General features: G+C 41.2%; 1 protein-coding gene across 4 annotated transcripts in view; it reads right to left on the reverse strand.

The window, feature by feature from the left end:
- Positions 1–1,834: 1,834 nt before the first annotated feature.
- The window catches only part of pcbp4 (poly(rC) binding protein 4), a 120,751-nt gene continuing 103,847 nt past the window's right edge, over positions 1,835–18,738 (reverse strand). For 3 of the 4 annotated variants that reach the window (XM_067504609.1, XM_067504611.1, XM_067504610.1), the window contains exons 15-16: positions 14,704–14,873; positions 1,835–8,597 (exon numbers count right to left, since the gene is read on the reverse strand). In XM_067504609.1, coding sequence (XP_067360710.1) covers positions 8,201–8,597; positions 14,704–14,873 — 567 coding nt within the window. In that variant the 3' untranslated portion in view covers positions 1,835–8,200. Of the gene's footprint in view, positions 8,598–8,618; positions 8,936–14,703; positions 14,874–18,738 lie in introns of those variants that run through there. The other variant, XM_067504612.1, reaches the window with a different exon arrangement.

The following is an 18,738-nucleotide window of genomic DNA, read 5'->3' on the forward strand; positions in this document are numbered from 1 at the left end:
GCCTTTATTCCTCCCCTGCTGCTGTTAGCCTGTGCACAGACGTGACATCTGTATAATTATCTCCTCCGGTCGAGTTGCTCGATGTCTGCGAAGGGTCGTCCTATGAACAGGCTCCTCTAATTGTAGTTTAAAAACACAGACTAGAGCCACTGTCCTTGTAATTACTGTCTCCCTGACTTGGTTGTCTTTATCTGTTTGGTCAATCAGAGTCGTGTGTCTGTGTGTCTTTTGAAGGGGAGGCAGTAGCAGACAGACCTGATCATGTTGGAATAGATCATTGTGTTTGCAAGGTGCACACACACACAATTCTGTTCATTCAGAGAAAAGTGTAGACGTTTGTGTGTGTGTGCGTTTTCGAAGGATAAAATTGTTAGTGTGTGTCCTCACATCTATAGTAGAATAAATGTAAGGTGAAGACATGTTTATGTGTTTCTGAGGGAAGCAAAGGTGAGAGTTGAAAAGAGGTTTTCAACTTTTTCAGTTGAAATAATAGATCAACAGCTTTCAGCTTGTCCCTTCATGGGACACGTTCCGCACGTTGATTTGACTTGCAGTTTTTACCGGACGCCCTTCCTGCCACAAGCCTCCATTCAAACCTGCGGACTTCTGCTTCCCAACCCAATGCTCTGAGCCACCAGGGCCCCTAACTACAGTTTAGATAATATTTAGTGAAATATTTAGTGCACATTTTTTGGCAGCTTTAAATTTTCAGGTTTATTGGGTAGTGAATTTGTATTGGTGTATTATAAGAGGTGGTTCTAATGTTTTGGCCACTTCAATTATTATAGCCTGGTGTCATCACCATAGCAATGGAAATGAATTGGAATTGGATTTATTAATGTATATTCTAATGTTCTTAAAATGAGTGAGGAGGCCAAAACATTAGAACCACTTCTTCTTATAATACAGTCCAGTACGACTCCACCACCCACTTTGACCCCAGTAATAAACTGAGAGTACAATTATCACCTTTCTGACAGCTTCAACTTAAAAACCGATGTAAAAGTAGAATTTGTGGAAGAGCTGCTGAACTGGATTGTATTCCATTGATCGGTCTTCATCGATGCAGACATAAGAAATACCAACACATTCTGACCAGTTACCAGTTGTGACCTGCTGAACCCAGAACTGTGTGAGAGAACTGATCTAATTGGCACCGGTTCTGTACAGCAGCTTGATGTGGGCAGACTTAACACTATTGTATTGTAAAACTGAAAAACACCTACATGACAATCTGTTTGTTATTCTAATGTCTCAGTGCTACTTTGTGCTTTAACTAACTGTTAGTAACAGTTGTAAGGAAGCTGTTGCAGTCAGCAACATACTTTATATATGTGTCTTATTTAGGCAACATTATTAGAAAACACAAAACTGAAGTCATAGTCCAACCATTGTTACTCTAGATGGCATAAGTCCAGTTCTACTGCAAGGAACCTTGGAGATATTTATGACCAGGATTTGTCCTTTACCTCACATATAAAACAAGTCTTTCTAGAACAGTCTTCTTCCACCTACAGAACAATCAAAATTAGGAGCATCCTGTCTCAAAATGATGCTGAAAAACTGGTCCATGCATTTGTTCTAGATATTCTAGCAGTAGTGAATTGCTCAAAGGGATTTGTTGGGTTTTCTTGACATATATCTATGTGAGGTGCCTTGAGATGACTTTGCTGTGAATTGATGCTTTAATTAAATTGAATGGAATTAAGACTTTAACAGAGGTTTTACTAGTAAAGTGTAGATGCATCACCTTGTTTGTCCAGCTGCACTGACGTTGTTACACGTCTCTGCTCTAAAACTAAAGCGCATGAATACAACATACAGCATGAATCGGTTTATTTTTTCAGTGGTGGTTTTATTTATTAGAACGTGGCGTGAATGGAAAGAAAACAGGATCACAGACACATCAGGCTGATATACAAAGAGCAGAGCTCCCCATGTTCACAGGGAGGCACAAAGTAAAACAGAAAGATGCTAGTGCTTCACATCCGCGAGAGAATATCTTGTCATAATGGAATTTTCATGTTCAAGTGCAATACAATATTCATAACGTACTTTTTTTTGTTCAGCCGTTGGTTCCGAGTGAATGCGTGTTTGGATATAAATTTGTCTGTGTTTTTTTGCAGTACATAGTGGAATGAGGGCATCATCATACAGTGAATGTGTTGTTGGTGAAACCTCCACCCTCTGTCCTGAGGGTCTGATTCTTGCAGCACATTCACCCTGAAGGAGAAGGATTCGATTGTTGTTTTCACCTTCGAGGCGTCGCTGTGCCAGACTTCCGATTTAATAAGTGCAGCGGCTGGCTGCCATTTTCATAAGGAATCAGTTGGCAATAAGGGAATTCTGCTCTGCACTTGTGGGTAGTTATAAAATAATCATTTAAAAATCGGAGCAGAGGGTAGAATCATTTTCCTCAATAGTAGAGCACGATTAGTTCTGATTTAACAAGTCTGGACTTGGGCAGACGTCCATTCAGAGTATTTGAACAGCAAAAGAAGCTGTACCCTGTACATCAGGTCTGTGTTCCTCCAACAGGGTGACACCTCGCTCCAGCGTAGCTTAAGCTTGCAGTTTACTTTTTTAAAAATCTCATTAAGGATTGTAAACTAGAAATGTCCTGACTTTTCCTTTGGTCCCAATCAGAGTCCTGATATCTGCCACATCACATCAAATACCACACCAATAAAATGTAATTGAATTAGCTGTAAATCACAAAACAGACAGCTGCCTTTATGTCAAGAGCTTGATCCAATAAACTGAAGGTCCTGGTTCAAAGGTTAACGTGACAGACAAACCACGCTGGTCTTTCGAACTGGGAAATGTGGCGTCAGCTGTGGTTAAACGTGAGAAGCTGTTTACTACACTGAGTGTGAAAGGTTCCAAAACACACAGGAAACTGCACCAGTTACCACCAATCCCACTGAGCACCCACGGACACGGAGTACTGATACAAGTACTAAACTGTTTGGCTTCTAGTTTGAGCTGCTGAAAAGTAAATCCTCATCAGTCCACTGCAGTTAAGCAAGTCTCCATTTAAACAAAGCTTTCTTCTGCCAGAACAAATATGGCAGCAACTGGTGTTTAATGAATGGAGCAGCTTTTGCTGCTGGATGGAGACGTGTGGACAACCTAAAGCTGTAGAGAAGAAAAAAGAACTTTGGAAAAAATGAGCTTCAGGTAACGTTCTAGTTACTGTCTATAACCTGGTTGTCGCTGATGTATTAATAATCTTAAGAAACATGAGTCTGACTGTTGGTAACTAGAGTTTAAGACACAGCAGAGTTTGTTTTTCGTTTTTACTTTTGTCCTCATCATTATTATCTTAATTTGAAATTTCCTACCAACATCTACCTGTGGAGGTTAATGATATCAGCCACAGTACTGGAGGTTTTAGAAGTACACAAAGTTTATGTCATTGTCCCCCCCATCACATTTAGTTCCCCCCTAACCTGGTCACTGTGTCCAAATAATTTTCTGTAACTGTAATGGTGAGCAATGGGTCGACACCAGTAAAGAGGATCAGGGTCGATCAGATCCAGATCATTTTACAACGTGCTTTAACTTTGGGTCAAGATGTGATGTGTCAGTACTGCATCTGCGTCTATCAGCAGATTCCCAGTATTTCAGGACTCTGACGGGACGTCCCTTCACACACTCATCACCAGGGCAGAAGCAGTTTGTCTCAGACCCGTCGTCTCCTTGAGCCCTTTCACTTCAGCTGCGCTTCCTTCATGTAAACCTGCACATGGATCACTGAGCTGCACCATGCAGAGATGGTTTTGCATAGACATCGATTCAAGTCAGACTCATGCAAATGGATGAAGGACATGTGGACAATGACCAGAAAATTAAAAAAAAGGAAAAGAAAAGTGGTCAAAGGACAAACAAGTGATGTGATGAAACACACAGTTCAGTTCAACAAAGTTTTCTGACTTTATAAAAATAAGTGAGCTTGTTGAATATACCACATTATTATTATTATTATCATCATTATTATTATTATTTTATAAACAAACAGAAGGAACAGAGAACTCAATGCATCGACATCAGGATAAATATTAACACATCTGTACACACACGGATATCTGCCTGCTGTGTAGCTACTCTTCCGGCTCTGTTTAGTATTGCTTTTAGTTCAGTGAGGAGGGAGTCAGTGCAACGACTGAGACCTTTAGTGTGTGTGTGTGTGTGTGTGTGTGTGTGTGTGTGTGTGTGTGTGTGTGAGAGAGAGATTAATTTATCAGGAGCGTGTGTGTGTGTGTTTTGAGTTAGTGAGGCCAAGCAAACATGCAGCATTAGTCTCCGACGCTCTGGACAGTAAACCGTGCTCTGCATCAGTTCAGCTAGAAAGATATAAAAATGAAGGCTGCTTCCTACTTTCTCCCTCACAGAACGGCCTCTGCCACAGAACTACAATGAGTAAACTAACCAGTGCTTCTCTGAATGTTGTGTAGGAAGACCAGTGCCCTGAACTGGTATTAACATGATCTACAGAAAAGTATCCAGAGTAGAAATACTCATATTAATCCTGAGTCGTGGCTGCTTTGACAGACAGTTTCCTCCTCGTGCGGTTCGTTTAGGCAGGTCTGAGCACAGCAGTCGCACTCAGGTTTGGACCAAATCAGCGGCACAAAGACTCTTTACTGGACAAAGAACATGGTCTGACCCTGATCCTAAAGCAGCAGGTCCTAGGTAAACTGCAAGTTAACGGTCTGTGAAGCCACATGTTGCCTCAACGGAGGAACATCTGCACAAGCTGACTGTGCATTAAATATTATGTTATTATATTAAGCCTAAACTATTTCCAAATCACCGTGTGGCATCTTCGACACAATGTCCTCGGCTCGTTTTTGTTTTTTTTACTTAACTCAGTTTTATCAATTGAAATCAGTTTCCTCATCATTGCAGCTTTACTTGTTGATACCCACTACTAGCTTAAGGTACTTCTTCATGTGAGTGATGCACTGACCCTTCAAATATACAAAAAAATATTTAAGTTTTATTTTGAAATGAAATGTATTAAGCCACATGTTGCCTGCCTCATCTCACAGTCTGGCCCTAAAATTTCTGCTAAGAGCCGACAGGATTATTGATCTTCAGTATTAAATTACTTCACAAGCTGTTAAATGTTCTGCATTTCAAAATTCACTTTAATAAAGCTCCTCGCTGCAGATCTCTCCACGAAAAAAATTAAACCAAAATCCGATTTGACTGTTTCTGTCATTTGCGGACGACTGCAGCACATTTAAAATCCGTCGCGGGGAATTTCAGTGTGATTCCGTTGTGTTGTGTAGATTTAACGTGGATGTGATGCTCTATTGTAGTTCTGTGGATGCTGAAAGTCGAGAAGCAGGGCAGTCATTTACAACCACGTCGTCACTTAGGGAGGTGTGTGGGTGGGGGGAGGTGGTCAGTTTGAGCTCACAAGTGAAAACACTACTAACAGAAACATCTAACTATTAGCATTAATGATGTAATAAAACTTTTTTTTTTTTTTTTTTACCAAAAGCAGGTAATTTTTGTTCACACAACTAAAAAAACAAAACCAACAAACAAAAAAAACTTACATGTTGGAAATTTTTTTCCCCTAAAACTGTAAATGTAATACTCCTTTTTTTTTTTTTAATAAGTTAAAAATAATTTAAACACATTTTAAATGAGAATTGTGAACATAAACAAGTACAGACTGTTTAACAAAAACTCTCTAGGTATTAAAAAACAGTACAACAAAATGCTTAAAAGAACCGACAGGAAGCAGAAAAGAAATCGTCACATACAAGTAGACGACGGATACAAAAGCCGAGTCGCTCGGCTCAGTGTTGGTGACCAGTGATAGAAACTCTGAGGGAATATTTCATATTAGTCAATAAATATGAGCACACACGATACAATAAGGAGCAGAGAGCAGAAAACAGACAAATAGTCTCTATGGCTTTTACAGGCTGTGTGGCCCAAAGAACCTCAAATCTCATCACACGGTAGCTACAGACACCAGTCACTGAAGAGGGCAGAGCTGCAGGAAGAAGGAAACTGAAACACAAAGTGGGATAATTGGAAACTTATGACGGTTTTTCTAATGTGCATTTACTGTAACGTCACGTGGACACAGGAAGTGTCACACGGTCTCAAAGCTCACAGAGTAAGGACGGGCCTCCACTTACCACTGGAAAGAACAACGCTGCACCTAACAATCGTTTCCTGGTCAATTAATCTATAGGTTTATTTTCCCATTAAGCTCTTTTTTTTTCTTTTTAAATAATACAGTAATTTGCTAAAAAAATTACACAATCAATTAATCAAACAATTATGACAAACTCTGCACTACAGGACTTTGTTCCCCAAACAAAAACTAGTCCAGTCTGAACTGGTCTGTGTTTCCCAGACTGGCTCCATTCAAGTCAGTGGAATGTGATTCAATCTCCATTTAGCAACTCAACAGCAAAATAAGTCAAACAATTAGCAGAGCTGGCAGAGAACCACGTTCTTTGGTCTCTGCTTCAAATCCTCCTCCTAAAATGATCACAGTCAAGTTTTAAAAATCTTTTTTTTTTACTTGCTCACTCATCAGTGGACTCAGTAAACACAGTTCTCTTACTCGCTACTTGCTGTGAAGCATCAACGCATGTTATGTAAATTGACATTTATGTCACTGATTACACCTACACATTAATACTGCAGGCTGTGAACTCAGCTAATTTTCTGTAACTTATTACTTAATACTTTTGACTAGTAGCGTTGACTAGTAGTGTTTCACGTTACGTTTAAAGTGGTGTAGAAGCACATCCCTTAAATACTAATGTGTACTACTAATCAAACTACAAGTAGTCTGTGATTTATTTCCACTGGCTGATTGTTGAATTCTTACCAGAAGCTAGTTCTGTTTGAACACGTGATGCTGTCTGACCTAAAGTTTTTGATCCCTTCAGAACCATCCTGGTGTTGGTCCTTCAATGATCCATGGAAATGCACACGGTGCCCGACACTAAATTAAAGGGTCACTGTCACTGGCAGCATCCATCAGAAAGCTGCTGTATAGGATTGTCTGCTTTTGCTCCATCTCCTACAACATGCTGCCTGATAATTTGACTGTGTCCTTTGAAAGCGTATGTGTGTGTCCTGTGTAAAAAGTCAAGAAAGAAAGAAGCAGTCGTCTTCGTCTACTATTCGTCCTTTAGTACATTTTTCATGTGCAGCATAAAAAACTGATCTTCCTTCACCTCATGTCTGACTAACCCCTGAGCTGAGCCTCTGCTGTTTGGCTTCTTCCTGTCAGTTTGTCCTTCACTGGGACCAGTCAACAGCAGGTTCAAAGCTAACTCTGACTTTGAGTCTGCAGAGGAAATGACTACATCTCCTTTTTTTTCTAGTTTCTTTGGCTTGTGGTACCTGATCCAGCTGTTAGTGTTGAGTTTCATATCATTCCAGTGTTCCTGCTTGGACCTACACATATCTGCTTTATTTTACTGGTGAACAGTGTCGTTTGTATGAGAGCTGTGTTCAGGTCCACTCCCAGACTTTAACAACATATTGGATGATTTTGATTCTTTGACAATATTCTTTTTAAAAGCTGTAATTATTTTTGTTCTTTTTTTTTTTTTACAATACAAAATTGCAGCCCAGCTACTACCAGTTACTCTGAAGTATCTGGGTGCTGACTTAAAAAGACACGACTTCTAACCTTGGCCTAGGCATCTTCCTCAACCTCCTGCTGAGGTTGTGCTATTTTTGGTCTGCATCCAGATACTTCACATTAAAAGCCTCCTGCCTGCAAACCAGTGGGAGCTTTTATTTTGAAGAGGTTCTGGACCTATGTAGTATATTTGTCCCTGTGTTCGCAGTAATAATAAAAACGGGTCATAAATGGACGGTTTCTGTGTTATTTAGATGTATATCAGTTTTGCACAAAGGAGAAAAGAATGAGCTGAAACAGCTGAAGGTTCTTATCTTGCTGTGCAGTGCCGCACAAAAACCCTGATGCTCATGGCTTTGATCACTTTTCTTTTTGGCTACGACTGTTCTATTTGGACTATTTCCAATGATCCCACTTTTCGCAGAAGGGAAGTAGTAAAGAGTCAGAGAAAGAAAAGGCAACAAGTGCAACGGAGATTAATAAAGGAAAAGTAGACAAAAGGAAACTAAAACTGCCCTAAACATCTAACCAGCCCAGAAGCTACCTCATCCTCTCATTCCTCCTTTGTTAGTACGGGGCAAACTTCTGTCTCTCCGGCTTCTTCATCCCGTTTGCCGAGGATGAGATCTTGGCCGTGTAGGAGGCCAGGGCTGCCGCTGCGTGAGCCGATACCGGGACGGCCGCCGCAGAACTCTGTAACATTGGCGCCCCGATGGCGGCTGAGGCTGGAGGGGTGGAGAGTGCCAGATATGGGATGGATTTCACTCCCAGGAGGCTGGAGAGAGGGAGGGCATAGGGAGCACCCAGGATGGGAGCGTGGGGCAGTGCAGCGCCCATCGCTGCCAGGGGGGAGGAAGAGGAGGACGAGGCGGAGGCAGGGGGGGCAGGCTGGGTGAAGCTCATGGTCAGGTCAACGGGAGACGGCATGGAGGAGGACTGGGCGGTGGATTTGGCTGTCTCTAAACTGGAGGAGGGGGGAGGAATGGGGGGGTGGAAGGAAGGAAGGGAGGGGAGGGAGAGTGGAGTGGAGAGGGGAGGGGAGGGGTAAGGGACAGGGAGTTTTGGATGGAGAAGGGTTAGAAGGTCAAATAAAAGACATGTTAAAGAAATCAAGAGTAAAAAGTAAAAGAAAAATTCAACCCAAACAAAAACGAAGAGGAGCTTTTAAAAATGAAATCACAGACCAAAATCAAATCATAAGACAGGTGTGTTTTGCTGGAGGTTGCAACAGATTATTGTAGGGAGTTCGCTGTACGGATGGGGGGTGTGCTGTTTAAGTTGGGGTGATGGCTTGGGAGGGGGCTTAGGGAGGAGGGAACAAAATCATGATAGATATTAGGATGGAGGCTTTGTAGAGAGGAAGCTGCTTCAAAAACAGGAAGAAGAAGCAAAGAAGAATATTTTATTCCAAAAAAACCCAGAGTCTGTCAGAGCTGATGCCCTGATTCTTTCACAACAGTACAACTTTCATTTCAGCACTTACCTGTTTAACCTTTGACCTTTTAACTGTTTAGAAAACCCCCCCAGAAAGGCCACAGTGGCCCTGACAGTCCAGATCACAAACACCTTCACCAGACTGTGTTTCTATATTTGGTTGTTTTTGGTTCTTTTCCTAATTTGCTTGTGTCTCGGTTTCTCCGTGTGACTTGATGGGATTATCTTCAAATTTAACACAAGCATCCTCAGGGACTCGAGGATGAACTTGCTGGACTTTGTCTGGATAGAGAGAAACTGCAGTACATTCAGTCTAAAGTTGCAGTGCTCGGAAATGTCAGTGCCACTGTAGATAAGAGAAATCAGAAACTCTTTAAAACAAATGTCCAACGTCAGACTGTTGACTTGCAAATCAGGTCTCAATTCCTGATAATTAACCATTTATTCTGACACTCGTCTCAACAAACAAGACGTAATTAGTTGTGCAAACAGCTTATTACAACCCACACGCACCCACATACTTTGGTTGTTATGCAGCTTCTAACAACTGCAGTAATTATGACAGGAGCAAATACGAAAGTGGCGTGATGTAGTATAATGAACTACGTCTACTCCTGGTATTATTGCAAATTCTCTCAGCTGAGCTCAGTTTCTATAGGAACAGAAAAGCCATGCTGCTCTTTTGGCTTTAATGATGCCGCAGAGCAGGAACTTGTCTGTGAGTTTACGCTCGGCTTTCAAGCTGATGCAAATCTATGTGCCTGAAACTTGACATAAGTTCTTTAAAGAAATTTGATGTAGGTCCAACGCTACGGAGCACATGTGCTGTACTGCACGCACTGTCCTCCATGAGGCAGTATGTGGACTTTGAGGTGGGGACAAGGTGAAGTCAACTTACATTAGGTTCATGTTTGAAAACCGCTTAAAGAATAACTGACTGTTCTATTTAAAGTGAGTACAGTGACATTTTCCCATCATTTTCCCTCCGATTAGATGGCAGAGATGGAGGAACCAGGTTTCTGAAAGTGCTCAGAATAAACATCACTTAAATTCATTTTTACTCTCTTTGCTTCTGGACGAAAGGTAAATATGAGCTACAGGCTGCTTGAATTGGCTCCATCGGGAGATTACGGCATTTAAACTACTGTGAACTTTTACACTTGGTTTTAAAAAAAAAAAAAAAGGAAAAACTTTTTCAATGTTATTATTCCATTCACTAAGAGGACTTGCACTCACTGCCCATTTTATTAGTTCCACCTGATCAACTGCTAGTTATCACATAACTAATCATCTATCACATGGCAGCACTCGGTGCATTTAGAAAGGCAGAAATGGACACGGTGATCTGCTGAAGTTCAAACCGAGCATCAAAATGGGGAAGAAAGGTTGTTTAAATGACTTTGAACATGGTGGTGCCAGAGTCTGAATGTTGCAGAAAGTGCTGATCTACAGGGATTTTCATACACAACCATCTCTAGGGTTCAGAGAACAGTCTAAAAAAGAGAAATTATGCCGTGAGCAGCAGTTCTCTGCTGATGATGTCAGAGGTCAGAGGAGAATGGTCTGACTGGTTGGAGCCGGTAAGAGAGGAGAGCTGTAAATTAACTAACCACTGACTACAACCGAGAGCATCTAAAGAGCATCTCTGAACACACAACATACTGGATCTTGAAGCAGCAGAACACACCTGCAGGATAATGTCACAAAGCTCAAATCCTCTCAAACTGGTTTCTTGAACATGACCGTGAGGTCACTGTCCTCAAACAGCCTCCACAGTCCCCAGATGTCGGTCTAATAAAGCACCTTTGGGATGTGGTGGAACAGGATGTGCAGCCGACAAATCTGCACCAACTGCGTGATGCTACTGTGAAAATGTCTCGGGAATGATTTCAGCACCTGGTTTAACACAGGCTTAAGGAAGTTCCGAAGGCAAAAGGGGGTCAGACGTGGTACCAACAAGGGTGCAGTCGTGTAATCTACTAATGTGTCCAGTATGAATTTAGCTGCTGTTGTGTGGTCCGTCAGGACAGAACACTCAGACGGTCGAAAGTGGAATTTGACAGAGAGAATAAAATAAAAAATATCTGAATGGAAAAAAGCGGAGGTGTCATGGACACTCCAGTGTCATTCTCACCTGCTGTGACCTGACATTTCAGACTGAATGAGTTTGACCCGTGTGTGTGTGTGTGTGTGTGTGTTTTGCTCAGCCTATTCTTCCAGCTGTCAGTAGCAGTAAAAGTGTTAAGTAAAATATCAATTTCACCCAGAGTTCAATTCCAAATTTGCATATTCATGGTGCTGCTATCTGGTATTTTTGTCCCATTTCTCTCATATTCACTGCCTGAGTGACGTGGAAACTACCCTGTTCACCCGGATTTGTTCTCGTGTGATGCATCGTACAGATGTGCTCTGTGGTGCGTGTGCTGCAGACGAGACCCTTGTGCTCTAATGTTTCACCATTTAACCTGCAACACAACAGAAAGGTCTTTTGTTGGCATCGTTCCAAAGGTTTTCAGTAACACTTAAACTGTTTAAGGCCGAAATTAATAGCTATAAGCACAGACTGGCATGATGTTCGTCAGCTTTTACATTAAAGCCAAGGCACCAAACCCTGCAGCAACATGATCTAGAATCATTTAAACCAGGCACTAAAATGAAACTTTAAATTGTCACTGTAACTCGTATAAACAGCTGCAGCAGTGATTCTGTCCCAATTATTCGGACATTTTGATTTCCCCAAACAAGGCTCTGTAAATGTTTGGAAACCAATGGCTTTATGTTTGAAAGAGATTTTCCTCGTTCTGTCTTCATTTAGCATTTCAGCTGCTCAACGCTTCAGGGCTTCTACTCTCCTATATCTCACCTCATGATGCTCAAAGAGGGACAGAGGGACAAGTTACCCATGCTGCGTACACTAATGCCACTTCTGCTGGAGGACAGATTGTCTCTGTCCTCTTAGCATGGAAGACACAACTTCTATGACTATGCTGTTTCTGGATCTTGTTTATGTATGGTTGTTTCTTAGCATGGTAGAGTTTAGCTTACATTGGTTTATGATGTTCAGTATTTTTTCCGGATTTTCTAAATGTTTTAATGATAAATGCCCCGTCCTTCTTTCTGAAAGACTCTTCTTCTTCTCTGGGTTGCTGTTTTTAGAGTCATGCTAGTGACCCGGTGCCAATTAACCCCACATTCCACGTGGTGGTTGCTTTAAAACCTTTGTTGCCCATTTTCAGCTTTTTATTGTATTGCTGGCATCAAATTCAGAATGAGCAAATGTTTTTCAGTTTCACCATTTGGCATGTTGCCTTTTATGGATGACCCCAAGAGTTGTCATCAAATAAATAATACAGAATTTAATTAATACCTATTAAATTGTACAATTAAAACAGAAATTAAGAAATGAATAACAATCGAGTCTATTGATTTAAGTATTATTATTTTTATGGGCAATTTAAAAAATGTCTAAATATTTACATATTGAGCTGTAACTCAGTTGGTAAAGTGGTCATCCACCTTACCAACCACAGGGTCAGTGGTTCGATCCCCGGTCCCGGCTATATGTCAAAATGTTTCTGTGCAAGACTGAACCCCCAACAGCCCTTTCCCCTCCCCAGCTGTGCAGTGCTGGTCCAAGCCCAGTAGAAATTGGGAGGGTTACGTCAGAAAGCGCATCTGGTGTAAAAACTGTGCTACATCAACATGCAGACAATGATCCGCTGTGGTGACACTGAACTCACGGGATAAACAGAAAGGACAAAAATTTCACATATTGAGCAACTTTTGGATGAATTGTTTAATTTTAATTGTGTACTCTCAAGTATTGAATTTATGTATTTCTGCCACATCTGGTTTTATTTGTACTCATCACATCACCATGGTAACCAAGGTCCATGTTTCCATTGCAGCTTCTTGCTGTCGAAACACATGTTTATAAAGTGTAATGTTTCAAAGGGTCTGAAACCTTACTCTGATTGTTATTGTAGTACTTTTAAAATATCCTGAAACCAAACATGTCTGATGGCACCTGAACATCCAGACTCTGTGTTATGTATAATGCTGGAATTCAGATAACCTGCGCACTGACAACACCATGAAAACTCTGATTTCAACTCAATACTGTTGCACAATGTAGGAAAAAACTGAATTGCTATTTTTTTAAAGCAATATTGTGATTGTTTTTCTCGGGTTACTTCTCTACATAATATTAACTAATCCTTCACAGTGGAAGAATGTAATTATTCAACCATCCTGCTCCTTCCTCCCCTGTCGTCCCTTTTTTCTTATAAAACATGCAAACAAGTCTCGGTTCCAGCTGACCAACATCTCCCCTCTCTCACACAGACTGAACACTGACGATAACCCACATTAAATTAACTGTGTGTTTTGATCCATCTTCGTATGTTTTTTGACTGGTTACTTCAGCACAACATCTGTTCCTGCTGCACATCCTCTTGTTTAACACCAAAGAAAGCTCCAAACAGCTGATGTGTTATGTACGGTTTTGCTTCATGTGGTCAGTTGCTCATTGAAATCAGAGTTTGCTTCTGCTGAGGCCAATTTCACTACAGTTAGCAGCACCAACGTTAAACTGCTCAGGGTCTTAAATTTCCTTCGTGCAGGAGGGTGAAGGCAGATCTCTGCACGTGAAGCCTGCAGGAATGATTTGATTATTGTAGCTTTTATTAAAAACAATTTCATTCGCAGCTTTTTGAAGATTGCATTTTGTTAAACACTCCTGGGGAGAAAAAAATAAATAATGCGATCTCGACTCACACAGCTGTAATACATCTTTTACAATAAAGATAGAAAATGTAATGTTTGGTGTAGGAAGTGCTTATGATGCCCATTTAATCTTTTACAGGCTGGCACTGAACCATAGGAGCAGAGTGTACAACACACAAATACCTTCAGGTTAACCTGCTAGAACTGAGCTCTGTTGTGTTAAACCATGATGAATAGCTCACAGTCCAACAAAAGATGTATTTTATGGGACTAACAAACTGTGTCTAATGTACACAGATACAGTAAAGCCTACGTTCTTTAAAGAGCAGTGGTCACCTTCGCATTCACCTGAGTCGTCTTTGATTCGTCAGGTTTCCTACAAAGACATTAATGCTGTCGCTGTTTGACACAGTGATTTCTACAGTACTTACAATAAATGTAATCTGCCCTCACTGGAACATGATGGGAGTCAATAAATTGATAGTGATTTTGAGGTGATTTAGTTCTGTGGCTCGTTTAAATCGTTTTCTTTTTTTTTTTTACTGACTTATTCACTATAATATAATATGAAGCAGTAACAGACTCAGACACTCCTAAAGGTTTTGTCCACCAGGGCCTTGAATTAGTGCAGTTTTCCGACTTATTCAGCTCATGAAGTGATTGAACATAATGATTTGGGGAAAAAAGCTCGACTGTGTGTGATCTGTGATCTTCACTCTGTCTTTTATCTGAGTGTTCTTTGAAAAAAAAAGAAAAGAAAAGCAGCTAATTTTCCACTCTTGAAAAGGTGAGTGAAGTTTGTGGAAAACAAATCTCACTCTCTGCAGCAGTGACTGGACTTTTGTTGTGGGCCTTTCAGTTCTGTCAGTGAAGTGAGTTCTCATCAAGTTTTCATCAGTGTGGACACTTACCATGAAGTGATCAGGTACTGGGCCAGGTTGATGGCTATCGGCGTGCCGGTGATGGTGACGTGCCGGTCACTGGTGCTGTCGATCTGACTGCCGATCTTGATCTGAGCCCCTGATACCTGTCGGATCTCGTTAATCTTGGTGCCCTGACGACCGATGATTGAGCCAATCAGCTGTGAGGAGAATCAGACAGAGACAGTTAGAGGTGCTTTGTGCTTTTGCATGTTTTTAATGAATTATTATTATGTCAGTTAAAGGACATTACGGTTTCTGTTTTTCAGCTTCTCCATCCGTCTCTTTACTCGCTTTACTTGTTTAACAGTATGAAATAGCAGATGCTGATCTCTGACTCATCTGTCATGAACTTAGTGAGTCTGTGTGCTTCTCCTTTCATATCTTGGTAGCTGTCAGTTCAGACCAAAAATCCGTCTCATTATCTTTTTTATTTCTAACAGGCAAACCTGGGTCTTCACACACGTCTCCTGGGTTCCCAAGCTGCAAACGCAGCTGAAGTGCATTATAAAAAACCTAATGCTTTTTTGGTTTTTCTCCTATCGGTGCACAGATCAGATAGAAACATTAATAACAGCAGTGATGAAATTTGAGGATTGGGATCAAACGAGACCTGGTGTCAGTTTTCTCTGACAAAACAATTAATTTTAATGACACTGCCACTTTCTCCCCTGTCTGCTCTGAAAAACAGTGACAGCAGAGATGATGAGTAATAAAATCTGTGTCAACACCACTGAGGATGTAAATGTAATCCACTTAAAAATATAATAACATGGTGTTTTTTAATGATCCCCGTAAGAGAAGCTTGTTGTGAGGAATCTGCGTTCAAACGACTAATTAACCCTCGTTACGGCTCATTTAACTGAAATTTATCACATCCAGGGACACACTTAAATAACTTTTACATTGAATTATTTGTTTACTTGTAAAGGTAATTATAAAACAATCATTTAATAATGCTTTCCCTCAGAGGCTGGTGATTAATTTCAGACTAATAATTTGTAGTGACAGGAAATGTAATTCCCTTTCACAATAAAGTTATTACTCAGTTTTTAAACAAGCACTGAAAACTGTTTTTTAATTATCTCAGGTAAACAAACCTTGTTCTGTCAAGATGAGAACGTGTTAAGAGAAAAGTTTTGAGGGGTTTTAGAACATGGGAAACACCTGAATGTAACGCAGTCTATAATCACGAACTGTAAGGATGAAACGACCCGAGGAAAATTTGTCTGGATACGACGAACTGACTCAAGTGCAGTGATGCTGATCCTGAAAATATCCCAATGTATTTTAGTTTATTTTAAAGGACTATGTCCTGTATCTGCAGCACTCTGTTCAGGCAGGTAGAGAACTTCCACTGAGGGCTCTTGATCCTAGAAAGGGGCTTTTAACTTTTGCATTTTTGATTGTGTCCTTTCTCTGAAACTTTCTCTTCTTTCCCTGTGTGTCTCCTGCTCTTCACCCCAGACATTCCTCTCGGCACATGTCATTTGCCCGACAGCCTCAGATGGAGATCTGTGTGCTATTGTGGGCTATTTGTGGAGAGAGAGAGAGAGTGTGTCTTCCAGCTATAATGACGCTGTGGGAGACAGGAGACAAAGTGCCAGCTGACACCAACCAGGTCAGGACTATTTGTGTGAAATCCACCTTCGACCTCCCAAACGGCCTGATTGAATTTAAACTGCCTCCTGTGAATTATCACCAGCAGAAACAGACAAAAAAAAACTCAAATCCACAGTGTGACTGTGATCCCAGGTGGGACACAGCTTCACCACACTGCACTTAATTATAGTACAGGTACAACATTTGGTGGAAGAAGCAGGAAAATACAGTTTGCTTAAAACAGATAATTACCACAACTGTTTTCATGATTCTTTTAGTTCTTTCTGTTTTTACTAAGAGCAGTTTGCAGGAATAATGCATCAATTCTATTGCAGGGCGACACACAGCAAGAAGGTCCTGTAACTGGATCTTTCCAAAGGTTTTTGTTCTTTTTTCTTCAGAACAGAATTTACCACTTTGACTTTACTTCCCATTAAGGACTAGTGGAAATAATCAATTTAGGTCCAGTCTGACCCTGGATGAACAGAGTCACCTCCTGTGGGAAGGTGACTGCTGTGCTGACATACTTGAAAATTTCTAAACCTGTACTTTTAAAGGGCGACTTCTTTCTATGGCTTTAATTTAGGGTGTTAATGTAGATTTATGCTTTTAAACTTCCCTCTGACTTCACTTTATGAAAATATTTGTCTGCTCCCAGCTAAACAGTTCCTCCAGATGACATCACCTGGATGAGTTATTCATCATTAGGAGTTAGGATGATGTGATCTGGAGGAGTTTTTTTCAACAAAAGGAAGTCAGATGGAGGTTTAATGGCATTCATTTCCTTGTACTACTCAAACAGAACAGAACAGAACCAAAAGAAGTTCAGTATGAGTGAAGGTTTCCTTTCATGTCTCCTCTCATTGTCCGTCTGTCACATGGTGATCAAACATCTACTGCTACAGCTTCTCTGTGCCTCCGACATTGTTGTGCTTCAATCAAAAGACATATTTTAACACCCTCTAAACAAATTTCAAGATTCAACAACTTTCTTGATTCCATAGAGAAATTGTGTTACAGCTCCTCTTCACGTGAAAAGTAGAAAAGATAAAGTTCCACCAACCAAGACGACAAACAAGTACAAACTACTGATCAATAAGAAAAAACCCAGCTGGAGGAGTAAACATAGATGCTACAAGATATTAGATAACTTAAAACAATACTAATTGTTTGATTTCCAATGGGAGAAAGGATCTGCTGTGTTGTTCTGTGGAGAACTTGACTGTGATCAGTCTCTGGCTGAAAGTGCTGCTCTGTGCAGCCAGCACACAGCGGAGTTGGAGGGAGGGAAAGTCCAGGATTGAGAGGAGTCTGGACGACATTCTCCTCTCAGCCACAACATGCAGAGGGTCCAGCTTCTCCCCCAGAACAGAACCAGACCTCCTTATTAGTTTGTCCAGTCTGTTACTCTCTGCCACCTTCATATTGCTGCCCCAGCAAACCACAGCAAAGAAGATGGAGCTGGTACCACAGACTCATAAAACATCCACATCATGGTGCTGCAGATGTTGAAGGACCTTAGCAGCCGGCTGTGTGTTTTCCTGTATATTGATGCTACGTTAACGGACCAGTCCAAACAACTTCCACCCCGAGTTCCTTTCTTTTACTGATGTTGAGCTGGATGACTGTGCTCACACCCGTTAACAAAATGGTCCACCACCGATTGATACTCAATGATATCTCCACCCTGGATACATCCCACAACTGCAGAGTCATCAGAAAAATTCTGAAGTCGGCAGAACTTCGTACAGGGTGAAGAGAAAGGGAGATAGAACTGTCCCTTGGGAAGCACCTGTGCTGCAGTTCACAGGGTCGGTCAGTGAGGTTTTCCAAAATTTTCCATTTTCTTTAAAATGTAATTGTGCCGTTTTTCTTCTCCACAACAAGCTTGTAAAGGATGAGGCTGATGGGTTTTGTCATTTGATGCTGTGCCAGTAAAAGTCCGTTGATATGTTCAATCACGAATGCTGATGCCCCGTGTTGGCGTCATGACTTAACCCACTTTCTTACCACGGAAACCACCACAGTGGCCGTCAGTGGGGAAAACAAGATTTGGCTTTTACTCTTTCTCTGGAGATACAAAGTTTGTGCGGGTTGCTGTGCAGCGCTGTGTGTTCCCCTCTGAGCGCTGTATTGTAAGTGCTGCTGGGTAAAAATCAGCTTGAAGCTAAGGAGGAAGAGGATGGAGTGAGAGCTATTTTTGGCAGATTCCCTGCTGCCCTTGTAATTTAGAAAGGTTTACTGAGTGTGTGTGTGTGTGTGTGAGAGAGGGTTGTTGTTAAACCTCTAACTGTGAGCTATAGGATGTCATTAAGCTGCTCTGCTTGGCCCTGCTCAGTGACTCACACACACAAACATATCGCACACTTACAGCACAGGGGCTTGAGCTCCTCTCTGCTCTTTGCTTTGGTGTTGGCAGTTCTC

Source organism: Channa argus, chromosome 5 (genome assembly GCF_033026475.1).
Source record: "Channa argus isolate prfri chromosome 5, Channa argus male v1.0, whole genome shotgun sequence".
Classification (NCBI taxonomy): Eukaryota; Metazoa; Chordata; class Actinopteri; order Anabantiformes; family Channidae; genus Channa; species Channa argus.